General features: G+C 31.7%; 1 protein-coding gene across 2 annotated transcripts in view; it reads right to left on the minus strand.

Annotated features, from left to right (window-relative positions):
• Window positions 1-876: 876 nt before the first annotated feature.
• Window positions 877-27861, minus strand: part of LOC148627829 (dual serine/threonine and tyrosine protein kinase-like) — a 30202-nt gene continuing 3217 nt past the window's right edge. Inside the window, exons 2-13 of one of the 2 annotated variants that reach the window (XM_088579720.1) lie at window positions 27328-27842; window positions 25950-26613; window positions 25016-25174; window positions 15125-15207; window positions 13977-14060; window positions 10780-10877; window positions 10106-10314; window positions 8917-9073; window positions 7505-7660; window positions 6132-6222; window positions 2976-3225; window positions 877-1940 (exon numbers count right to left, since the gene is read on the minus strand). In XM_088579720.1, coding sequence (XP_088435846.1) covers window positions 1729-1940; window positions 2976-3225; window positions 6132-6222; window positions 7505-7660; window positions 8917-9073; window positions 10106-10314; window positions 10780-10877; window positions 13977-14060; window positions 15125-15207; window positions 25016-25174; window positions 25950-26613; window positions 27328-27842 — 2678 coding nt within the window. In that variant the 3' untranslated portion in view covers window positions 877-1728. Of the gene's footprint in view, window positions 1941-2975; window positions 3226-6131; window positions 6223-6250; window positions 6342-7504; window positions 7661-8916; window positions 9074-10105; window positions 10315-10779; window positions 10878-13976; window positions 14061-15124; window positions 15208-25015; window positions 25175-25949; window positions 26614-27327; window positions 27843-27861 lie in introns of both variants that reach the window. The other variant, XM_088579728.1, reaches the window with a different exon arrangement.

A 27861-nucleotide genomic window follows, 5' to 3' on the forward strand; every position in this document is an offset into this window, starting at 1 on the left:
TCATTGGTAACAAAACATGGCCCTCATTACAAAAATTAAAACATAGGGGGTCAAATTTCTTTTTTTTTTTTTTTTGCTATTTTTTTCCTCAGTTAGAGAAGAAAAATGAAAATGAAAGCTACTCATATGATAAACATGATATTCTGAGTTGATTGGCAGTATTGAAATTATTTTTTGGCAACCATTTTGTGACCATTTTCACCAGCTGTTAGATTCCAATGACTTTTGGTTTCTTAAGGAAACTAGGTGTTTTAAGTTGAATGGTGATGACAAAAAATCGTACTGGATGGCCATTTTCTATCTCTTATCCTTGCTTTGATTTTTATAGTAAACATGGTCTCCTGATATGAATGGTGATGAAAATGTTGGATAGCCATGGTCTAACTTCATTTTATTTTTTTTTTTACATATACAGCAAATGTATACTGGGCTAATGCCCTCTTAGACCCTTTGGAATAACAGGGAATAGGGTGACACCTGCCCAATTTTTTTCTTGAGCTTCTAAAAACACTTTGAATGCATTTCTAACATTTTACAGTGCCTTAGGTACTCTTCTGAACTTACAGCATTCAGCAATATATGCTCTTCAGCAATATTTGTCGAACATGGTAACAAAGCATGATACCTTAACTTAGTTAATAGAGCATGGTTTGCCAGGGGAGTGATTCAGGCTGTTCCAAAGCCTCTTGTTAAAGTCTAATGCTGTGCACACCATAATTGAAATTGACCCAAATTGTATAGTTCAAAGCATTGTGTTTGAATACATTTGGTTGTTTGTTCTATAAAAATCCCCCAGAAAGTAAAAAAGTGGTGGAGGAACAAACATGTGGATCACTTTACCTCTAGCTGATTCATATAAAAGTAACAACATTAAGACAGAGTACAAATACATGAATGATTTAATGATTATTTATATAAAAAAAATTAAACAAATTTCAAAAATCAAAATGTTAAATTTTGAACCAAATATCATCGTCATGGTAACCACAGTATTCAGTCTTGATTTAAAACTTGTAAATACATGCAAACAATTATTGTTCAGCATTTCAATATTTCACAATTAGCAAGGAAAAAAACCTAAAGTAGAAATTTTAGTAGCAATATAAATTGGCAGCAAAAAAACAAAAATGCCCTAAAATATTTTCAAATACATTTGTACATGAATTGATTACAGTAATTTTTTTCCTTAATAACAGTACATCAACTGACTCATGTTCAAGCATTCTAAACTTTGTATCAATGTCAACTGAATTTCATGAGCATTATACAAAGATTTTGATAAACACATGTATTTATTCAGTTTTTTAATTGTAAATCCTAACAGTGGTAGAATGAATGAATAAAAGTAGGTTTAATTTATCAACCAAATATACCTAACATAAGTCATATAAACTTATTAGTCATGGTGATGTAATTTTTTTTTTTAAGATATTGCTGTAACAAAACAAAGCAAGCTGATGTATAGCTTTCCGATAGTCCTAGCTGACTAAATTACCCTGGTCATTGAGTTTTTACAATTCTTAGTTACAGATTACCCCGCTTTACATTGAAAAATAATCACAAATGCAAGATCATTACAACTTATAAGTCAAAATCTACAAAAAAATTATACAACATTATAACAGCAGCAGATTTTCTCCTGGTGAATGAATCATAATGATAATACTTCTTACAAAAATAAATTAAGTGAACATTAAGTTAAGTTGCATTGAGTAAATATTAAGCCATTCATTTGTTGGGTTTGGTTCTTGTATTAGAGTTTCTTTGGCGGCTTTCCCTGCTATTTGGTTTGACTGTCCTTTTGTAGTGCTCATGAATTTTCATTAGTTTTGTCTGAACATCACCTAACAGAGGTCGCTTCATGGGTTCACCATCCCAGCATTCATTCATTAACTCCCAACAATCGGCATCAAACGTCGCCAATCTTTCTGGTCGTAATCCTGAAGTATTTTATCAATTAAGTAAATAAGATATTGCATCGAGTACAGTATATTGATTACTTAATTCAAACTATGCTTTGGAATGGAATCATGCATTCAAAGATTTAAAGTGGCTCAACAGTTGTGATCAATTACACATGTCAAAGTATCTGATATATAATACACAAATGAAGAACTTATGAATTTAAAAAAGAAACTTTGAATGAACTACAACAGGTATAGTATGGATATTGAAAAAACAAGGACCCCAGTTTCCCTGTTACATAAGCCACAAAGGCAATTTATCAGTAACAAATACAGACCATAAAATGAAAAATGTTTAAAAAAAATGATGTAACATCTGAAGAGCATTTACAGAATTCAATATAAACATTATTAGGACAAAAAAATTAATATATATCCCATAAGTCTTGTCTGCTAGGGGCAAAATGGCAATAAAAAGTAATGCTGCATGTCACAATTTTAATATAGGTTCAGCAAGCCACAGGCAAAAATTCAAAACTAATACATTGAAAAAAAAAACAGGACATTGCAGTCAATACATGTATTATTCTTAGTATACTGATGCATGTAGTTTAAACATTTATACAGTTTGCCAAACAAAATGTGAAGCAGTTTATAACTCCAGCCTTTTTAAGCTATGTATTTAAACTGTTTGGGCAAACCAACTAACAAGGCGAAAGCAGTGTAATCCACTCAATTCTTCAACAATTGTATTATCTTGAACTAAATACAAACTTAATCATAGTTATCCAAAAGCTTGATCTAATCTTGTATATGTTTGATTCCTTTACAGAACATACAATGTTGATTTTTTAAAGAATAAGACATAATCTTCCATTAGTTAAACAACCATCTGATAAAACACTAGACAACCTACTACCAGATTGTGCTGGAATTCATCTACTGAATAATCCCATCGGATTAAGAATCTTTGCCTGATAATTTTTTTTCTTGTCAACTGTCCAGTTAACTACCTGAGGCATTTTATCAGATCATTTCCATTTAATCAAGGAAGACCTAACAAAATCATACCATTTTTCACTCCTCTCCACAAATGGTCTTTATTATCACAGCGCTCAAATGCAGTTGGTAGTTTTACATGACCGGCACATATGTACCAAAACAGAATACCAAACGCATAAATGTCAACACTGTTGTCATAGCGACCAGTAAATAATTCTGGTGCCATGTGGATGGGAGTTCCTACAATGCTTCCACTCATCATGGCTTCAGGTTTACAGAATCCAAGGTCTGTTATTTTGGCACGATTTTCTTTATCAAGCTGAAAATAAAATAAAATCTTAAATGGGACAATTCTTTTATTCCCTTTTTGTTCATTTTAATAAAAAAGGGACAAAACTTGAAAAAAATCATTCATATTCAAGTAAAAATTTGAACAATTATCATATGTATTCGTTAAATATCATTAAACCAGATTTATATATATTTTTTAATATGCTACATTATGAGAGTAAAATTGTACATCAAGCAACAAGAAAAGCCTCAATCTTTGTCACATAGAAAAGAAAGGAAAGATACTCTGATCAATTTCACTAGGAATGGTACACAAATTAAGTAACTGACAAAACATTCTAGTATGATAAATGATGTGGAACAAAATCAATTTACACTTCATAATTTTCCTGGAAAAGAAATCTTTGACTTACACTATAGATACATGAAATATGACTTAAATATCTAAAAATAACCATTAGTATTTTATATATCCTGAGTGCATGCAAGGAACTACTCCTTATTTATGACAAAATAATAAGCACAAATAAAACACAAGTCGGCATTTCAACAATCTATGAATTATTTCATAGTTTCTAATCATAATCTTAAGTTTTCAGAAAGCTACAATATAAAAGATGTAAATTATGAATTGTAGCCATTCAGTTTAAGTCTAGCAGTTTTGGGGAAGCAAGTGCATTAATGCACAGCAAGCACTTATCATGCAGGTCAAAGTCAATTGTTTGATATCTTTGAAAATCTACTAAGAATATAGAAGGGGTACATAATTAAATTGATAGTTTAACAAGTCATGTGTTTTTTATTTCCTTTTTACTAACTTTCCACCAGTTATCATAAAACAAAAGTTTATTTAAGAAAAAACTGTCTTAGAAATTTTTTGTAAAAATCTCAACTGCAATGACTGACATTTATCGGCAACTTTTATTATTTTTCCATTGTTTTTTCCATATTTTCTATCTCAGTATACTTAAAAATTTTGTCAATTTCCAATGACAGCGTTATGTCAAATCAAGTATGACACTGCAGATAAACAGAATGTTATCAGTTTTGAATGTCTTGACAGAAAATTACATTTCTAACGGACACACTGTAATCTTTCCTGTCTCGACTTCAAAACTGTCAGTATTCTGAATGTCTTACCAATGATTTCAAATTAGTTTTCTAACGAATAGCACATAAACAGGTAGAAACTTAGCAACTCAAAATTTGGTTTGGGAGTTTGAGATAAGTTGCTACTAATGTTAAACTCATACTAATTTCAAACACACTAAAAACACATAAATTGTCAATATGGGTAAGTACTATGAGTTTATTCAACATAATGATATTAGGTAAAGAAGGAAAAAATATACTTAGTAAATTCCACAAAAACATTTAACATACATTTTAATTAGCTCATCACACATGCGATTAACATGCACATAAACAAAATCTATTAGTTCAGCCATTCCAGGTTTTTTAATGTTATTATCATTGAAATTCAAACAAGCAAAAATTTACATAATGCTGTAGAAGGAAGAGAAAAAATAGGGGCCCAGTTTAAAAAAAAAAGGGGGGGTAAGAAGTAATCTGTGAGGGACAGCTCACTAGTGATACTCCCGCTTTCCATCACAAAATAATATAAGGAATATTCATGTTATTTTTTGTAACCGAGAAGTAGATGTCATACAAGTAAGAAAACTCATCCCAGAATACAACATCCCTATAGGAAGCTTAATATCACCAACGTGTGATTAATAGTAGCCAAGAAAAATTTTGTATATTACCATTGTATAAGGAATAAGGAAATTCCAAGCATTTTTCAGCAAACAGGAACAAAATGTCATACAAGTGCAAAAAACCCATTCCACCATATGGTATACCCATATAAAGCTTTGTATACAAATTTAACATCCCGTGATTTACAGAAGCTGAGAATTTTGTTACAAAAAAAAATATGTTACAGAATAATGAAGTAACAGACACAGGTAAAACAGTATACCCCCTCCTACAGATCATGTAAATAATTATAAAAAAAAAAAAAAAAAAAACAAGAAATAGATTTTATCTGGGTATATATTTTTATAATTCAATGAAAGTTGCAGCTTATCAGTAGTAAGGTTTTGAAAGCAATTTAAATTGAGACTATAGTACTTGTACTAAAATAACCTATTTTGTTTGTAATTGAATTTCATTTTCAATGAAATAAGAAAAATATGCATAACTTATGTCTTAATCTGATCAATACAGAAATTCAAACTTGACCTGCATTATAAGATACTCAACAACTATATAAAATTTTGAAAAAGGCTCTTTGAGCATCGCATGCAAGGCTAATGATAAATGACCAGCCAATCAGATTAGGTATCAGATAGGTTGGCAGAAATGGGTCATAGAAGTGAATTCAAGGTTACAGTAGCCTTTACCGGTAAATTGATTTAAAATTAAAATATGCAGATCTTACAAAAAGAAGAAGTCAAAAAAAAATATTAACAGTATCTTGAATCAGTACATTTAATTATCTGTTTTTTTAATGGACAACCATTAACCTATCCTGTCTCACCCCTTTCAGCTATTGTCCCTTTCTTCAATGACTTAACAATGTATGTAAAAAAATGTATAATTGTGATGCTCAGTTGTAGACCGTGCCTAACTCATATTATCTTCTAAAGTTATCACCTAGAAACTGTTTGGAGATGGACAGATGGAAACTTTTTGGAAGGTATCACATAATACCTTGCTACTTCATGTGGAAGGGTATAAAAACCATGAAAATTAGTATCTAAGCATACATGTACATTAAATTTATATGGAAAGCATTTTCTACACCAAGAACCTGTGTTACATTATGTCCAGAACAGATGTTTTAGATTTGAGTTTTAAAAAGAAGATATATAAGTATATGATTTTCAAAGACATCAAACAAAGAGAAGTGTAGGAAATCTAAAACTATACCAAAACATTTTTAAGTTTGATATCCCTGTGTAACAGTCCCTGGCTGTGCAGAAAACGCATGCCTTCCACAACATCTGCCGCAACCTGAAGTCTGAAAATAACAAAGAATGAAAATGTACCAAAACGTTTTTGACTGTAATGTCTCTGTGAATAAGACCTTCGCCATGTAGGTAACGAATACCCTCAACAACATCTATCGATGCTTGTAATCTGAAAAAAAAAGGTAAAACAGCATGTGAAAATAATATTGATCATGTTAATTATACAGTGAAACTTGTTTCAACTAAACCAGGAAAAATCAGAAATCCTGTCTAAACCAAACCCCGAATAATTAGAAATCCTTTCTGAACCAGACATTTTTGAAGTCCTTCTAGCTTGGTATAAAAGCATTTATACTGTAAATTTATACTATCTGAACCTTCGTTAACCAAACCAATTATAAAGTCTTGAAGAGGTTCAGTTTAGGTAGGTTTCACTGTAGCTCTAAAATTATTACATTTTACTTACTAAATTTCTATTAAATAGAAAGTCATTTCTTTATAAAAAAAAATCAAAGTTTCTTCTTTTCTCAAAACACAGTTAATTCAGAACTGTTTAAATATATTGTAAATTAGTAACTCTTCCAATTATGCTCTAATTTCAAAATTACAAAAGTTTCTGAATTTGTTCATTTCAAAATTTATAAGGATAGCATGAAATTTAAACTGAAATGTGTTTTTTTAAACTGCTTTAATGGCTAAATTGCTAATGGCTGTTATGTCTTCATGATATGCTTTTCAATGGAAATAAAAAAGGAAAAAAACTTACTAAAACTATGGCTACAAATATGCTATAGCTTGTCCTGTTGAGAGAACTGAGACACAATGTGAATTAAACTGAATTCTCAATCATACAGTTTTTATATACCGATACTAGAAAATAAATCATCATGCCCATTACTCTGAAACTATTGTGCAAACAAATGCTACCATTCAGTCCAATAGATGTTGAGAAATCTGTTACAGAATAGTGTAACAGTCAAACAGACTGACAGACATACAGGGTGAAAGCCATATAGCCTTAATGAGTAGGGGAACAATATATATGAGCATGACTGGAAAAAAATAACAAGAAGGTTACTTTAAAAGTTGTGCTTATGACACTCTACTAGCTATAAAACTTACCAGATTCTTCTAACAGGAAGTTGAGACTCAACTGCACTTAAAAAATTGTGGGGTATAGTTATAATTCTGCCCAGAAGAAACTGAGAAACATGTGACTAAAATTCTTTGTGAATTAATGAACGAACAAACAGATGGTCATATATAAATAGCCGGTAAATTGGATTAATGAAAGCTACAATACAAACAAATCCTTAGTATACAAATACCTACCTACTGACCCAGTCTAGACCCTGTTTAATAGCACCATAGAGATCTCTGACGAGCCTATCCATTATCAGTAAAACAGCAGGGTTGGTGCCCCCACCATAGGAGTAATCTATCACAGAACCACGTAATGCTACTACACGCTCATGCTCTGGAATGTTTCTGTAAGTACAATTACAAATCATATGCTTTACATGTTGAATACCTCAAATAAATAGGAAACATGTGATACTACCATAAACCTTTACTGCATTAAATTATATGGTTCCAAAAATGTCTAATTGGGTTCAGAAGTCATGCCTTATCTAATGACCAAATGTGGCAGAACGAAGCTTTTTCAATCAAAGTACTCAGGTACTTTGTCGTGAAATATGGCATGAGAAACTTGTACTTAAAAAGAAAATCATTTAAATAATGATAAACCTATGTAAAATGATAACAAGGTGCTATATTTGACATCAGTTCAAGTCTCTTACTTTTTTACAGTAGTTCTATTTTGGAGTTGTCTTTCTTTTTGTTTGTTTTACAAAAATGAACAAAATTTCTTACAGTTCATATGCTTCATTAAAAATAAAATAATTCCTTATTAGAAATCCCATTTTAATTCCACAATATTTGTTGCTACATTGTGTACATGTAAGTACCAATGGGTTGACAAATGCTGGTTACTGAATTTTTCAAATTCTGTGTTGCCATAAATGTTAATTCTCACAAACATTTGGTAGGGATGATAACCTTCAAAAGAATTTTGGATATATTAACATTGTGATCCTGGATTTAAATGTCATTGGATTTGAACAATACACATTTTCTGAAGATATTGTTTTATGATAACTTAAGATGGTCATTTTTAATTATTTAAACATGAATAGGTAGCAATAAATGGTAATTCCAAAATTAATGCATATTGGAATGGTGTCAACATTTTTTGATGCTGAGTATGTCACAAATGGGACAACTTGACAAAATTTCAATTGTCCTATGTAACCATCCACGGTATAAAGTCATACTTGGAAAATCAACCACTGCATTTTATGAATGAATAAAGTTAACTTTTAGCTGCTTAGGCATAAAAAAATGAATTTTGATGCCAATTCCATTATCTTTCATAACAAAGTATATTCATATAAATTATAATTAAGACATATCTACAATATAACCAGAAATTTCTGTGTTATTTCACAGGTACAAACAGCCAGCAAAAATTTAAATTAAAAAAAATGATTTCCACTTTTCTTTAACATAAGAAGCTCAAAATTAGTGATAAGTTTTGAAAGTACTGCTAAAGACAAGAACAAATAGATTCAGCTAAACTGAAATACCCATGTGCAGATTTTTGACACCAAACAGCAAAATATTTGTTAGCAAAAATGACCATTTATACAGTATTAAGATGCATTATTTGAAAGTCAGCATACTTGGTGTAATAAAATTCTAAAGCCAAGTCATTCCAATGTTTCTCATCTGGAGGGACAACTGATTTTATTGCACAAGGGGAACTCCCTGCCCAGGAGTCACATGAGTACACTACACCATACTGGCCTCGACCAATCTCTTTTCCCATCTCTGGCATGCCTGGAATATCATAAAAATATTATTTAGTGTGCTTTTGAAGACTAATAACATGTAACTGTAAAAATGTTAATTTCACATTTTTTTCACCTAAACCTAAATACCATCAATAAAATATTTTTGTTTAGAATCACCATCAACAAACCATTTTCCATTCTGCAATTTCCTTTCACCACTAACTTCAATTTTTAATAATATGTACACAGTCCCTGTAATAAAACAGTATTCTGGTGTAACACTGTCTACTACAGGTACTATATGCTACGTTATACTGAATACATCTGTGCATTTGAATCAGAAAAACAACTGACAATGAATAAGATGATACATGTTAATTATAAAGATAGCAGTGATTGTATCAAAGGCAATTTCACTCTTTGACTAACTTCTGTCAAAATGCCACAACCAGAATATCAATCCATTGTTCCCAAATTTTAAATTTATGTTGAAAACAGCAATAAATTATGGAAAAAAATATGCAATTGATTATCATGAATAACAAAAATATAATTACATTGTATTCATGCCATGAACGCTTGAAGGTATAACTTATGTGGAACAAGTGCCACATACTTGTTCAATCTAAGTGTTTTTGTCACTCATGATCATATTTTAGTATTAAATTTTTCCTATCAATCATCCTATTAATATTGCATATACAGTGTAATATATTCTGATGAGGGTGATATATCTGGGTGATCTATCTGAGCAGTTTACTATTCATTGTGAAGGGTTAAGAGTTTGTGCCAAAATATCTAGTGCTGATACTCTAATAGAATAATGAGAATAGGTCAACGAGACAACAACCCCATCAGGATGAAAATGTCAGCCCAAGGCCACTAAGTATAGTATAAATAATAATGAACTGTCATTATCATAACTTATAGTTGCTTAACTTATCAATGTGTATGTGAAGTAATAATTTATAACCAAGTATGAAATGAGTTTTGTAAATCAATTTTAGTAAAAAATGTGCTTAAACTGGTAAACAGATCTCAGTATACATTTTTCCTGCAAAATTCTTCTTCCACATACCATGTAAGATTACATCTTTAATAGATGTGCTTTCTAAGGCTAATTTGGCAACTTTTGGAGCATGAATTTTCCTTAACTTGAGTCTTTCCTCTTCAATACGATCTAAACGACCACAATGTCTCTGTTCAAGCTGACGCAAGGCAGTGGCAAATGCATCATGAGATTTGTTGAGTCTCTCTTTAATCTGACCAGATATACTCTTTGCAAGTCTGGAAAAAAGAAGTTGTTAAAAATAATTAAACTGATCATAAGCAGGAACCAATATATATTTCTTTAATAGCTTTGTTACAGTGAGTAACATGGTTAACTTTAAAGAATTTAGTTGATCTTCCCTTTATTGAATGATCAAAATTCATTACCTGATAAAAAGTCTCAGGTATTTAACAAGGAGATTCATACTTTCTATCATTCCATAGGTATTACAGTATAATATAAATTTCATAGAATGTTTAAATCTCTTTGTCAATTGCAAGTTAACTATCTAGGCAATTTCATCAGGTGATTGTCGTATCAATTTTTGGAAGACAAACTCTTAGTCTCTATACCCTGAATTTAACCATGTTACTTGCTGTAAGACATTTTTACATACTTAAAACCAGCTTTATAGCAATTCCCGATCTATTTTATTAAAAAAATGTGGTAATGTTTTGAAGAGAGGTATAAAATTCAAGTACCTTGCCTCACTTAAGTTGCTGAGTATATCAGTTGCCAATCTTTTCTTCCATTCCACATCAATTTTTGGTTGTGAGTTCCATGGCATTGATTGCACCAGCTTAAAAGAAAGAACAAACAAGTGAAAAAATAACTTTTATTGCAAAAAATGTTGCTTAATGTGATCAATGTGAACCCTATCAGTATATTTTGTATGCATAAAAATCGAAGAATTATCAATGTTACATACCCATTTTTATACGTAAATAGATCATGCACCATCATATATTTGTTAGCACACAAATGTCTTTAATATGTATATAAAACTAATCAAGTTAAAAAACTATATTATGGGTTGCAAATGTGGGTAATGTGCTTATTACCCATGTGTTATGTCCTAAGATATACTGCTAAAAATGGCTATGTTGAACATGCTTAAGATGTAAGAAAAAAATTGTCAAATTTCCCTACAATAAGAGGTGCACATCTTCAATATGTATATTATTACTGAGAAAAATTTAAATAATATCGCTTAAATACTTTTTGAGTTACAGATTACATAAAGTGAGTACCTATTAATATGAGCAACTAGCAGACTCAGAGAGGGATGGACAGAGTGGAGCGGCTAACAGACTCAGAGAGGGATGGATAAAGTGGAGCGGCTAACTAGACCTGCTTTCACTGTTGGTGATGCAAGTAAAAGATGATGTGCCACCCATTGCCTGATTCTTAAACAGAATGGTACCAAACCCTGATTTACATCAATCAAAAAGTTGAGACTTCTTGGGTTAAAACATATTTCCAATCTGGTGTACCTATATCAAGCTTTCGTCTCCATATAAAGTAATTATTAAGATAAATGTGAAATGTATTGAAAGTGTAATGAAAAACAAAAGCATTATAACCATAGGTCAAAATGAAAACATGTTGCAAGAAAAAAAAGTTTTGAAAGTATGTCCTATGATATGGAATTTTCTACATTATAATTTGTCAACACCTGAAACTCAATACCCCAAAGATGAGTCTTTGCAGAATGAAGAGGCCCAAATATCATCACTTCTACCCTGGTGGTTGCATATAAAACAACTAACAATTTTGAAACCGAAAGAGAAAGCTCACATACATGCACACACTTACTAATGGATGAAATCACAGAGGTAAACCGTTTACCCCTTAACCTTTGAAGTGATATACAGTTAAAATGCTTCACAGCATGCAGTTTGATTTGACTGTAGAAGCCAAATCCTGAACAATTTGGGTAAGTATGGCCTTTTTTCCCCATAATTTCTCAACCATTCAAGTCACAACCTTCAAACTCAATCTGAAACACCCTGTTTATGGAATGGCATCTTGTGATACAATTCTATATAGATCTATAAACTTAAACCAGTACTCAAGCTTTTGTCCTGACACCAAATGTTTAGGGTACGACTAGACATACTTAGCATCATACCATTGTACAACTTAAGTAGCTGTCTTTGTAAGAATCATGCACAATCTGAAAAATGTGATATACCCCAAAAAAGGCTACATATTTTTATTTTAGTAATTAAGTTATTTCATGGGTCTATATTATAAAATGAGTAATTATTCATTCAAATCTGCCTGCTCTTAGGAGATAATCCACACTGAAAATCCAGTAGATTCCATTGTATTTGAGTGCCATTTACAGAGTTATCTCCCTCAATTTTGAAATCTACAGTGCATTCTATATAATTTTTATCTCCAAAGAGCACGGGTTATATGAAAAACCACATGTTAATTTCTGTTTACTATGACATTTCTAACAGAATATCAAAAATTAAAATATGTAGGCTTTTTACCCATGAATCACATTTTGCATGATCCTTAGCTGGAGTGCTACTTAACTTTTTTTGAGGTTGTATAAAAAGCGGCCCAAGAAAAAAAAATCCTCTTTGGATGGCCTATTTATGTACATGTATATATAACAAGAGTGATTAAGATTTCCATCAATCTGATAATGTCATGCTAAACAGACAAGATGATACAAAGAATGAAATGCATTTTACAGAAAAAATAAGACCATGAACAGAAGTATTGGTAAAAAGAAATTTCAACTGGCTATTACAGTTAAATAAAAGTTTGAGTTTAACATTAATTTTTTTTAGATCTGACCAAGTCATGCATAAAGTATTTAAATAGCATTAACTTGCCTTCATCTGTAAATGAATAAAAATAATCAATAAAATATGGAACTGTCAAGAATGCTTAAAAAAGTCCTCCATGACTACAATAATACATGTATAAATATAAACATTTGGCTCAACACCACAGGAGTAACACATGCAAGTCAAGCACCCATAGCACACTGTATTAATTAACAAATACCATACTGTCCATAGAAACAAGAGTGTGAAGTTAAAAACTTGGAAAAACACAAAAAGAGATCAAATTTAACAGGAATCATGTGACCATTTATGCAACACTTCAATTCTAAAGTTAATTACTAACAAAAGCTTGTTGGTCACCTCTTTTTTTGCCAGTCTTAAGTAGTACTATATGGTGAGGACACTTCTAAAAATTTTGCCTCATTTTGTTTAAATAAAGCTGTGTTCAGTGTTTTTTTTTTTTTTTTCATAAAAAGTATATAGTTTTTCTAATCCTGGATGTGAAAAGGTTCAAGTAATTGATAAGTGCGTAAGTGAATATTGTAATAAAAACATTAGCCATAGTATTATTACTGAGTTTCATATAAATCAGGCGAACCTTTCCAAATCTCAACAGTCAAATACTATGTTTAATAAAATATCAAGCACTTAGAAATTACCACAGGAGGAAAGCATGCATAGAGGAGGTGGGAAATAGGTAAATATAATAATACACTTTTCAATTCATTTTCCCACAATTATAATACCTAAAGTTCACGCAAAATTGCCTGGTAGGTATTTTGAAAATCAGTGAGCTGATGCTGATGAGAGAACCTAATACAGCAGTGGACTAAACCTTTTCGGAATACCTTTTTTTTTCATTTAAATTACACTTGTTTACCATCACATATATTACATCTGTCTATATATAAATGCTTACCTACATTTAATCAAGATATCCACCAAATTTCAAGTGTGCCTAAATGTAACAATAGAGTGCACCTTTAACCTAAGTTCAAAATCTCTATCATTTCTATTCAACTCTACCATTTCTTGTTAAAGCTAAAAAAAAAACACCTTTTGATTTACATGTGACAAATTTATATACAAACCTGTTTCATTCTTTCAAATAGAGCACGCACAAATGAAGAGCTTGACTGTAAACTAATTTCTACTTGGTAGGCAGCATTTATAATCTAAAAATAGAGGACATGCTCAATTAATCCTTGCCACGGAAATAGTGCAGGCTTAATTGAGAGCAATCAGAAAAGGACTAAGTCAACAAAATTGAATTTAAGTACCCTTAAACACAGTATTTTAGCTTTTTTTTTATGTTTTTTTTTATTTTGACCAGGGCTACACTGGTCAACCTATGATATTAACCAATACAACTGTAATTGAACATAACATGATATCAATATGAAAACACTCATTCAATATAACTATAGTAAATTCTTTTCCTGTTAATTCACAGGGAGAAAGTGGGATATGGGAAATGGGTAACTTTTCAAGGATTGATATTTTGAAGGGGGCTCATAGAATTTGAGATATATTATAATACATGTAGTACTATGGGACTAAATATATGGTCATCTGCATATCTCTGATGTTTTGGGCATCATTCCAAGAATGACTGCCGCATGTCAAAGAATTCTAATTAGATTCTTTACAGCCTAAATGAACAGATGCATTAGAATTGTGATGCCTGCAGTGTCAGTGTTTTGTTATCTCCCTAGAAATTAGGAATAATCTCATTTGAAAATCTTAAACTATACTTCATTTAAACAATACAGTTATCTCCTAATTTTAAACAGCTACCTACACTAAGAAAGTAAAATTCAACTGACTTTCTTGTGTTTACAAGTATATGTACAATTGCAGAGTTAGACAAAAATGTTCTATTTTAAATTGCCCCATGTAGGTCGTATGTGTTATAAAGATTAAGCCTGAAGTAGAACTCAGTATGTCATAAAAAGCTACAAAAGAACTATAACATGGCCAGTTGTCAGATACTCAGTTCACAGAACTATTTGAAGGTGTGTACCCCAAATGACTAAATGGGACAAAGCTCGCTTTTGGAGAAAAAAAAACCTGACCTTGGACGATAATTGGTGAACATGCGTGGAATGTGCCACACTTTAATGCTTGTCAGTGTTTGTTCAGAGTGGGCTTGTTTAAGTTGCAGGTGGCAAAATTTGCCACTCCTACCAATTTCTCCCATTTTCCATTTTTAATCTTATGTATAAGAGCATACATGTACCTGCTTCAGTGCTAGACTGGTTGTGTTCTCATTATGGTCCTTATCAATTCTCTCTAAACTTTCTAAACACCTACTCAAGGTCCCTGAAATAGATCAAAATATACTTCACATTATGAAAATATAAAGCTTAGTGTAGCACAGCATGTTACAATCACAGTAGTCAAACCATGAAAAGTTGGGGCATGCATAAACACAATATTAGTTTTTGACACACTTATAAGCATAGAGACTTACAATTTATTATGGACACAACAACTGGTTTGGACTCTATAATGCACAAACATTTTCAGAATCAGACCAAGAATAAAAACATCGAATTTTGGGGGTGTGGTCCCTATGACCCCGTATAACTATGCAACCATAAGAGATATCTGAAATCTAATTGATAAATGTAGGCAGGGATTTTCATAAGGAATCCAATAAAAAAAATTTTGAAATTGAACCAAAAATGAAGAATCAAAGGAGTGTAGCCCTTTGACCCCTTAAAAATCAAAATCATAAGAGACACCTGAAATCTGGTTGAAAATTGCAGGCAGGGATTTTCATACAAAATAAAAAAAATTAGAAATTGCAATAAAAAAGTTTTTGGGAGGTATCTCCTTTGACCCCTCGAAAACAGTCCAAAACGCATCAAATCTGCTGATACATTTGTTTACCAGAATTAAATAAGGAACACAAAAGTATAGGAATAATCAAAATCAGAAAAAAGAAAAAAACATTCTACGTGGGTTCTAATTATACACCTACTTTTACAATTTGGACCCTATTTCTAAAACGGTAGGGGTAAAAAAAATCCAAATTAAGTAGGAACCTTCAGTGAAATCATATCAATATTTCATATCAAATGGTCAACCACAACTAAAATAGTCACACTAAAACCAAGTTTCCATGGACGAGGATGACAGTGCCTTACCAATATACAACACCGCTAATATTTTGGGGCATATAAAAAAAAGGTTCAAATTAGTGGTTGTCTGAGGTCTTTGACACTCAGTTTTATTAACCTAGGTCCTGGAACTTCACCTTTTCATTGACACTTTAAGGAGGTAGACCTAAGGAAAGGGACACAACTCTTACAAATCACTGGAACGTTTGTATTCAGCATTTTAACTTGGATTAATTTAATTCTGTTTCATATGAAAGCCTTCCAGGCTTTGGTAAAAATGATGCAAAAACATATCACTGATTTCAAGAGTTATGTTCCTTACCCTAGGTCTACCTCCTTAATGTAGAGTGGTAAACTGATTAGAAACTTTAGAAAAGCCTGGACCCTCCACTGTTGAAAGTAAATTTGAATCTCTGAATAAGCAATACAAATCTAATTCATACTTATTACATGTACTACAAAAATGAGAGAAAAAGAAGATTTTTTTATTTCAAAAGACTCTTTTTAAGTCGGTTTGAGTGTATTGCAATTAAGAGTTTACAGATGTTTAAAGAGAAATTGTAACTTGAAACAAATCTCCTCTTATAATTATAAGGTAACAGTGTGTCTCTTTTAGGAAAAATGTTAACAACATCAATTGCAATGATAGGAAATGGTTAATCTTAATGTCATAGGTAAAAACAAAACTTTTGACAATATAAGGATAAATTAGATCATTAACCATTTGAACTCCTTCACAAATTCATCCTGACAGACCTAGAGTTAATACTGAACAGGAAACAATATGTCTAATTATAGTTCTTTTTCATGTCCAAACAAGGAAATATTCATCATCTATGACACTATGGTTAAAGATTTCTCATCAATTTGATTAAATGAATGATTCAACAACAAACCACTTTTAGTTGCATGATAAAAAAAATATTTCAATCAATATTACATTAAAAATTTTTAAACCACGCATTACCTTTTCAAAAACCAATTTTACAAGATTTTTATTTAGATTTCATTTTTCTTCTATCCCACTTTATCCCCAGATCTAGAAAGATGTGAAGGGTTTATTGTAGCAATACTGATTGTCACCCATCATTCAATACTCCTCTTATAAACAATGTATTTGTTAATCCCTTGTACAACATAACATACAATTTACTTAGCACAAATGCTGGTGACTGCCTTGGTGATCAATTGGTAATGAGCATGCCTCATGTTCTAGAGGTCGTAAGTTCAATCCTTGACCGAGTCATACCAAACTATAGAGTTGGTAGTCATTGCCTCTCCTACAAACACCCGCCATAAAGCAGACTGAGTAAAGATTGGTTGATTCAAAGTCAGAATATTGTTTTTGAATGGGGTAACATGCCTGCTGCTTCTGTGAGCTAGTACATAAAAAACAGCCCAGCATGCTGGACTAGTACAAAACAGGTTTATTCGATTGGTCAAAACATTTCAATACTGAAATGCATTAAATATCTGCAACAGAACCTAAAACTATAGTCAATCAATATAAAGATTGGTACCTTACTAATTTTCAAATGTTACAAAGATAAAGTGGGTGAGTACCTTCTCAGGTACTAAAGAAGTACACTTCTAGGTCCCTTGTGTATTATACTTTCTGTATGTTATAGGGTATGTAAGTCTCATTCTGGTTTCCTTCTCTTTACCAGAATTTCCGATGTAGAACGTATTGAAAACCGAAGACCGGTCCGCATTTAATTGTTTACTTCTGGGTACTCAAAACGCAGTATAACAATGCAAAATCTTCTATTTTACATTTTTTCTTAATACCTTTATCATGTAGAAATAGATATTTGTCATTTTTATCAATATTTTTTGCACAAAAAGATGTTTTGCCCTTAACACTGAACTCAACGCTCTCTAAATGACTTATCTCCATGCTTTTGAATTGTAGACTAGGACCCATTCTCGTGAAATCACGGGGTCACATGACGAGACTTACATACCCCATTCAAAAGTACAGAATATGTTCTGTTGATCATAAGGCCAAAATTAAATTATTGTTAGTTAATTCCCTCATTCTGTATCCGAGTATCATATATTGATCTCTTCTAAAAGATTTTATTGTCTTTTGTCGTTCATTCGAAAATAATTTTTTTGTCCCATTTTACACACAATTGAGCATAGATGGTAAAAAAGGGAAGAAGATGACATGAATCCCCCTTACTGGTCCTATCAAGTGCAAATGTTGAACCATCCAGTAAGGGTTAATATGGAAATAGTACTAGTACGGAGGTTTTGAGATTTTATACTTTTGACAATGATTTTAGTGTTTGACAAACATGACATAGTGAAAATGTCATATAATCTGAAGAAAATATAAGAAAGATCTATAAACAATAGTTTTTATACTAAACATTGCAACCTGAGTATTTCTCATTACTGGTCAAAGATAAATTGCATCATGACAAATACAACTTTATCATTACACTACGGCTTAAACCAATATTTCATATCTACAGCAAATAATCTATCACAGTTCATCTGATCTTGATGTGTCGATAAAAGTTAGGTTTAGTGGAAATATTGATACTCAGGGTAATAATGTACAGTGGGTCAGGGCTGTTATTAGTGATAAAGTATTTTGAGAGACTAACCACCAAATGACTAGCCATGAACCCTAATAGTTGGTCTCTTCCTCACTTTGGTCACTTTAATATAGCAAAGATATGGGAAGTATATTCAATGGGACAAGCAGAGTTGTTTAAAAATACATAAACTGTTTTCACAGAGATTTGTCTCGCCTGTCACACATGGTCACTGTTATTCAAAATTTGATAAGTGACCGTGGGGTATATGTATGAAACAGATATGGAAGTGTAATGTTGGGATGCTAATGTAATTATATATTAAACCATATGACTAAGTAAAATATAGTTCATGTTTAACTGACCTTATCAGAAAATGTAAAACAAAAATAACATAACAACCATAAAGCAGAAATTTCAAAGTCAATAGACTGTGCAGGGGCATATATAAGTAACTGTGATGTATTCATGCTAATGCAGGTACATGCCAAATATGACTGATATACAATGTTGCACAAGTGGCTCAAATTAAACTGATTTAAACATTAACATTGATACCAGAAAAGCAATACCTTAATCTCACCATTTCGTGGCATTCTATGTTGGAGAGACAATAAACTGATTAAATCAAAAGAAAACACAGCCTAAGATTAAACACAGAAAAGAACTTGCACTGAACAACACATTATTTTTATCATGAACCTTATATTAATAAAGTTGTATACTTCACCCATAAGACAATCAATGTTTTTATTGCATCTTTCCAAACACGGTGCACCACTATGGTTTGCGGTCAGGTTTTCCGTATTATAGCCTGACAACCCCAGCATGTAACATACCAGGAATACCCCATTCCACCACCTGAGGCACACAACCCAGTTGCTCTGTGGGCAGAGTGCCCTAGCCCCTGGCTAAGGTTCTGAGCACTATTTAGTCGCCTTTTACGACAAGCTTAGCACTGCTGCAGGCCTATTCTTCTGACACCTGGACCTGCACTAGTCGGTTTTTGAGAGAGTTATCTGCCCATGAAATGTTCATTTTTAATGCATTTCACGCAATGTAATGCAATGGCCCAGCATGATATGGAAAATCTTGTCTTTTTCCTTGATTCTAATTGTGCAAAGAGTCAAATTACACTATCAAAATGATTGTTTTTTTCATACCATATATTACCTACTGCCTGATTCTTACAGAAGACTAACACTTAAATATATTTTTGAAATAATAAGAGCCTGGTACTTCATGAATTTATTTCTTTGTTCTCTCCATTCTAAATCCTAATCCATATAAAAAAAATCTTCATTCTCCATGCACTCATAAATTGTAGACAAACAAGTTTATCCCATATAAGGATTATGAATTGTAAACAAAATTTTATCAAGTCATTAAGTGCAGTGTTCTAATATGCCATCTAATAGACAGATGACATCTTCCCAAATATATCCAATTATAAATTAACATGGTATATATCCAACTACAATCGTTTGTAATCATTAGAAAACCAAAGCTTAACAGACACAATGACATTTATTTGACAAATTATTGTAAGCTTAAAGGTTTTCACAAACAATTTTTTGACAAACCACATGTACTTTGTAACTTATCATGGAGCCAAACTTTAGGAGAATTAACAGGATGACACAATGATATCACTGTGTGAGAAAAGTATTTTAAAGCATCATTGCAATACACTGATTTCCCTCCTAAAAACAGTATTTTGTAGCCAAGTCTCCACCACTGAATATAACCATGAATCATGCAGCCAATTTTTACGTAATTCAGTGCGGGCTTAGACTGACAGTGCTACTGGCTTATAATTATAATTAGTCCTAGAATCAACTTTACAAAATAACTGTCTGTTTATTTTGGCTAACTTTGCTAGAAAAAAAAAAAAAACGAAAATAATACAAAGAGTATTTGGCAAAAAATTGTTTGTACAGACCTTTAAGTTTACAGTCAGACAAGTACCAGTCTGTATAAAAATCAGACAGGGGGTGATTCAAGTAAGTAAAAAAAACACAAATTTTCTTTCATTTCTAATTCAGAAACAGCTGAAAACCACATAAACAGTCTAAGTTTGTTATTCCGTTGTTGCACTTTTAAGATCCAAACTATTTAGATTGTATATGAAATTGGCACTTTGTAATAGTTATCATTCTAGATTTGGTTGATTTATGTGGTAGATGATTGTATGGTTTTCTCAAAAATGCAGATTTGATGACAATGGATGTTCATTATGTGAAAATAGCATAAGAAAACCGAAAAAACATATTACAAGTTTTTCTACATCGTGGATCACCTCTACCATAGGCAGTGGCTAACTTTTACATGGACTGGTACTTAATAGCTATAGAATCTGCTTGGCATCCCATATGAATAGATAAAAAAATTGGTTTACAAGATAACAATCCCAGCTTTACACTTCTCTTAGCTTGTTAAATGAAACTTTGAAACTTAACTTTTGCAGTTGTATAAAATAAAAACTTAAATAATTAAATGGTACATAGGTGCATCACCCAAGCAAAAAAATGTATTTAAATTTGACATTTCATGGTGCATAAATTTCCTTTAAAATTATGCTTAAATTTCAAAATTCTAAATGTCTGAGCATTACATCACCATCTTTAAATCTTTAACTTTGATCACAATATAATAAATTCCTTCCTTTAATTTTATAGTATTTTTTTATAATCTAATTTAAAAAAAAATTGTGGTTAATGTGGTCTCATTTTAAAATAAAAATAGTAATATCTTAAGCTTGAAAGGCTTTGTAATAGCAATTTTCCAAGCTATGAGTATAAAATTACTATTTTGTATAAATGATTGCATGAAAACCATACAAGCCCCATTTATTTTGAATACTAGGGTATTAGAAGTACATGTTTACTGGTAATTTGATTTTTGGCTGAACCACTACACTTACATACATTAACCCAACACAAGAGGCTCCAAGGACCAACATGGTCCACCTAAATAAGATTTTAAAAATGTCAGAATAGACCCATAAATGGCAATGAATTATGGAGAGTTTGTTGGTTGTTTTCATGAGAGAAAGTTAATAACTCACACAAGGATTATGGTTACTACGCCACAAAAAAGCATAAAAGATCTTGTCAAGCGGAACATTTCAATAATCATAAGCTTCTATTTATCATTTTTTTGTTTTCAAGATTGAATAACTATGAATATAATTTTATCTTAAAGAGTCAACAGAACTTTACAGGATAAAATAGTATATATATGTATTTATTATCAAAACAGTCATGTTTTAAATCAGATGAATACATCACCACTTTTATATATACCTACAAATGTATACATGTATTTCAAGTTTACATGCTCCCAGTTTTTAGTGGAGATCACATTGCTCAGTTACTTTTGTTTCTATGTGAGTGTATTTTGGTTATTTCATGTCCTTTATTTGTACATGTCTATTTTCTTTGTCCAGTCATTATCCTTGGATTACATTTTTCCGACACAGTCAGTATAGTTTCGCTTTTTACCCTTTGACCTTAAGGACGCTCTTCTATGGAAGCGCAAAGTCACCTGATCACAATTTTCTTACCCGATTGGCCAAATACTGGTAACTTAGTGGCGTTAAAAAAAAATGGAATCGAAAACTTGAAATAGCGTTCACAAAATGCATCAAAAATTGGAATTGCATGCCATGTGTTATTTTCTTGAAAGAAATGTAGAAACTTAGAAGTAAAATGTTACTGCATTGGCTATTTTAAAAAAAAAATAGTACTTGTTTTTAATCACCGTTCAAATATTTCTTTTACATGTTTTATACTTCACATTTTCCTTCCAGTTGACAGAACAGGTCATTTTAACAACACCTACCAATCTAAATAATTAGGAAGGTTTAGAGAAATTGTCATTTTCAGCTCTTTCACAGAATTACAAAGTTATAGTGGATTATTAAGATCCTTATCTTGTTTTCTAACATCAAATATGGCTTTAAAATGTACTGGTAAAAAGCCATGGTTCCCTATCCTCCAAAATTCTAAGCTACTCAATTCAATTTCTCATTTCAAGGTGTATTATTTTTGACTGATTAAAAAATATACACCTTGAAATACAAAAAAACCACAGTCCAACAAAAATCTAAAATTAGTTCTTTTCAAGTACATGCAAGATAGACACTGATGATGAGGTACTTCAAACAGATTACACTTATAGGACAAGAAAAAAAAGTTGTGTCTCCATGAATAGAACCAGTTTTAAGGTTAAAAAATATGCCCTTAGTTCTAAAGAAGCTCTCAATCATAATCAGAAATACATTAGCCTATCAATCCTTATTCCACATAAAATACAGGAATAATACCAATGTTATGATGATGATTTTGAGGTTTTACTATTTTGACTATCCTTTTTTAAGTCTTGCACACCTGTCCCTTTCAGGGACTCTGTTAGTATATGTTGCTGTTAGTAAAACCAACAATTATTAGTGCCAGAGTCAAGCCTATGGGATACCTGACTGAAGAACTCGGTCAGAGTATGTCCTACAAGCAGCTGAGCTACTGCCTAAATGCTTTGGCCTTCTCCTAAACCCTACACAGGTCAGGTATCATTTCCTCACTATATCTGTCTTTTAGCTACACCAACTAAAGAGTGAGGGAATACACTATAACTGTATACCTATTACACAGATAGCAGTAAATTATATTAAAATTTTCCCAGTGTCCTATATTTGGAAAATTTACATGTGAATATATTCTGCATTTTCATTCTCTAACTTCCTCTCGCCTAAAAAGTCACTACACTTTTCCCTTGTGATGTCAACTTTAAATCTTTTTGATGTCACTGCAGATTTGGACTTATTTATGAAAAAAACTTATTTGAAAATGACAATATAAATCTACAATGTACACAGTAAAAAACAGTATGGTCAATTGGTTATGGTGAGTAACCAAATATCATTTCTCATGCCAAGAGCACTTGAAGATTTCACTCTTGCTTGAAACAAATTCTGCTACTTATTTAATATTGGCTTTCTTCATCAAATATGATATATTTTTTTGCTTGATCAAGCAGTTTGTAACTATATTTGGGGATTAAAAAATAATGATCCACTAACATTCCCCCATTATTCAGAATTGAAACAGTTTTATGTCATCAAAACTGGGAAATTTTTCATCTGCAAAAAAACATTATGTACTGTGAAAGTACTATTGTTCATGGGGTACCAATTGTTGTGGTTTTCATGGTTAGGCCAAACCATGAAATTTGGTCCCCAACGAAAAGGAGATTTTCATTGATGTTTATACTAAAAACCACGAATTCCAGAATCCACATACTTGTGTTTCTTCCATTATCCACGAAAATTGGTATCCACAAATTAAAGTACTTTCACAGTATATTGTAATTGAAACACATAATTTTAGTTATTGGCCTTCAGTTACATGTACAGTCACTTCAAAGGTTATCAATGAATATGTAAAGTAGGGTGTTGTTCTACATGCAATATCAAAGATTAATTTTATCATACCCAATACAATACACTGATAAAACATTTCATATACAAATCTTCCTTCCTCATGGTAGCTCAATATATATATTCTCATTTATTAAATTCAAAGTATTCTTTTTGATTTAGTTACAAGTAAGGCTTCCAATTTTCCTGTTCTTCTACAATTGGATGCTTAACATTGGCACTTATTTCGAGATTTATTTTTATTGCATCCCACAATTTTTGATTATGTTGCACAAAGCTCAATTCACTCTAAATAGTTGATATCCTGTATAGTTCAGTGATGTTAAAAGTCTATTTAAACCATAAACTAATGGCTATAAGTGCAACCCAGACTGGGTCAGTTCTGGCTTCTAAAACTTTCGAAAAGGTTTTAAATGCATACTTTTCCAGTTAATAAACCTGCGTATTCCATTACAGGGGTTTCATTAACTTTTTGCAATGCTGGTACCTTTGGTTTTTTCTTAATAAAAATGTATGAAATTTTAAAATTCTGGCGGTACCTTTCAGCAGTTTAGAAGGGTAAAATACCTGGTACTGCCTCTTAATGAAAGGCCTGCATTAATCTCTCAAACCTAACATAACGTGTACCATGCTAGTCAGGCTCAAATATACATAAAAAGTAACAGTTTTTCTTTATTGCTCTTACCAAAATTTCAGGAACTGGGATGTAAATCAAGCTTATTCATGAACAAGAAAATATTACCCAGTAGAACACTATGTTAGCTATGAATACCTGCACACCTGCCAACCAAAATTAAAAAGTGACAAGGAAACTCGAGTAAGTTGCTTTTGGCAGGTGAAAATATCAAAATTTTACATTTGATCAAACGCAGAGGAAGATTTTTTTCAATTTGGACCAATTTTAAGTTAACCTAAACTTTGCTATACAGTCAACTTTTGATAAAAAAACATTATTAATTTCCAATACTTGTATAATAAATGTCCTGTTAATCCCACTATCTAGTTATATTTCCCCAGCATACCTGTATAGGAGTCCCTCAGAATATTGACTGATTTTACTAGCTTCCCAGCAATGGACTGATTCAAGGCACCAAGAATTAACTCCTGAACCTGATAAGTACATATCTTTAGTCCTTTCACTTTAGGTTCAACAATTGTTCCATCCTCACTAAATTCTACACCTGTTAAAATAATCAAAAATGTAATCAAAGATTTCTTCCACAGAAATTTATAATATTATATTTTTATATTATTTCATTTTTTTCTCTACAGATAGCTGTTTATTTTGCATGGACCAAATTGGTTTGAAATACATGTTTCAGGATGAAATACAATTGTACAAAAGAGTAAATATATGAAGGCAATCAGTCTAAAACACTGAATACATTCCTTAGACTTTTGTTTAGAAATGCTTTTGAATGTAATATAAGTCGAGTCTACATTGCTCTTAAATTATGTCTTCATCCATTTTACTCTACATTCAATATACTCCATATGCATTGTGCAATATATATATATATATATATATATGCAAGAAATGTCCATACACAACTAATTTTTGTGATTTTTCAATATAATCCTACATTTACATAAAAAACAAAGATACAATAAAAAAAGTAAGACATCCAAAATGTAAGGTTTCACAAAGATATGAAAAGTTTGAAAAGTCCAAGAAAGAGTACTAAGATGGCAGCAGATCTTATGACTGCACATCCCATAATTCTTTGAACAGATGTACTAACAGAAAAAACTGTAAAGCAGGTAATTTTTGTGAGTAATTTACTTCTTTTCAGCACTTGCCAAAATTAGAATAACTGGTAGCCAAATTTTTGGTATCTGTACCTTTTAGCCAAAATTTTACACCTGACAAAAAAAAAATACCACACAACAGATTCTTTACTCTATTGTGTAAGGTTACTGAATAAGGCATTTTAAAATTTTTTAAAATATATTAACCTAAGAATTCATAGTTGACAGCTTTATCTATCAATCTTTCTTGGTTTTCAGCAATTGTAATTCCTATCATATCCCTGATTTCATTTGTCTTTGCAGCACTAATTTTTATCAAAGATTTAAAGAGTTCTTCTTCTTTTTCCCGCGCAAATGCTAACTTCTTTGGTGTAATAAGCATATCCCTGGCCATATCGAATGCTGACATAATGAACATATTCAAACATCTTGAATGAGAGTTATTGAGCACAGTAGAAGCGTTCACTAAGTATCTCTGTAGTGTTTGTTGTACAAATATATTAAATCGGTATGAGTAGGCCTCAAAGTTGTCTATTAAATCACTATCAGTCTCATAATAATCCGTAAGAAAGGACTGTCTAGTGTTCCGGCATGTGGGGTTTTCATTCAAATAGCCTAACTGACACAACTGTTCATATACTTTCGTATTTTGTAGATGAGTCAGTTTGTTTCTCTCTCTTCCACTACTAAATTTATCAATTTTCTTGACACTTGTTTCACTATCTAGTGAATTCTGACCATCCCCATGCAGTTGTTCAGGGCTCATTACTATATCTCCATTTGCTAAATATTGTGAACACTTGGGAATACGAATAAAACATACACATTCAAATTGTGAGACATTCTGTAGATTTTTTAATTCTCTTATTTCCTGAAATTTAAGAAAAAAAGTCAATATCTGTCTTGTATATAAAAAAAACCTGTAGGAGAAAAATAATCTTATACATAATGTTTTTAGTATGGCCAAAACAAATATGCCTGTTTCCTGCTACCCTACCTCTCAGGTAGCAGGAAACAATACCATCTTTTTTTCCCTTCTTGAGTATACAAGTTGAAGTGCCAGTATCAAATCATTTCAGGACATTTTTGAACATGTAATTTTATTTTCTTCACATAAATTATGCTTGTGAGAAAATTAATTAAAAAATGCCTAAGAGGCATTGGCAAGCTTTAAGTTTTTTTTTAATAAAAATGAACTAGTCTACACAATCTAAATCTTAATAAACTTGAAACCAGACATTTCCTGTGGTGCTAAGCTGTACATTATATGGCACCTTCCACTTGAACCATATATTTGTGCTCCATTATTGGTTTGTTTGAAATGGTTCATCTCAGAAAACGTAACAGAAGAACCAACAGTCAAATTGTTAGAAGTCAGGTTGTACTGGTAACTGGAAAACAAGTTTGAACCTGTATAAACCAGACACCTGTCTAAACAGAACAATTTTTCAATCCTTAAAGGTGTGCCAGTTAGACAGGTCTACTATTTATATCTTACTAATGGGAAACATTGTTCACCATGTACATCATTCAAGCAGCAATAACACACACTGGTATGTTGTAAATAGAAGACATAGCCACTTACCTCCTCAGAAAAGTCATCGGTAAATGTGTAGACTAGAATGGGTGAGACACCCTCTGTACATGTATGGTAGACATCAGACAGTTTTTCATTAGAAGGAGAAATGATAATCTTGGCACCTTTTTTGAGTATGACATGATTGTATGAGATTTCTAAAACAGCTGAGTCGGAAGCAATATCAGATGAACTATCACCAGCAACTTGTAGATCTTTTAGAGGTACTGTTTTTGTTGGCTCTCTATAAGCTTCCAAGTTGTCAACTACTTCATAGTCATCTGGCAATGCTAAGCTATATGATAAACTTTCTCCGTGTCGACATCTCACCATGCGATACTGTGGACTGGTTCCATGTTCACTACTAACAGCCAAAGGTAAAACTTCATTGTTGAAAATTTCATTTACAATGCGGAACTTGGAATAGGAATTCTGACCAAATACCACTATACCAGGTGGTCTTTGTGCTATATTTAGAATTTCCTGCTCTTCCTCTCGTAAAAGTTCTGCATTAAATATTGAACCTAAAATGAATAAAATACT

Source organism: Perna viridis, chromosome 1, assembly GCF_037379345.1.
Source record: "Perna viridis isolate PV_CMFRI_1.1 ecotype Kerala chromosome 1, ASM3737934v1, whole genome shotgun sequence".
Classification (NCBI taxonomy): Eukaryota; Metazoa; Mollusca; class Bivalvia; order Mytilida; family Mytilidae; genus Perna; species Perna viridis.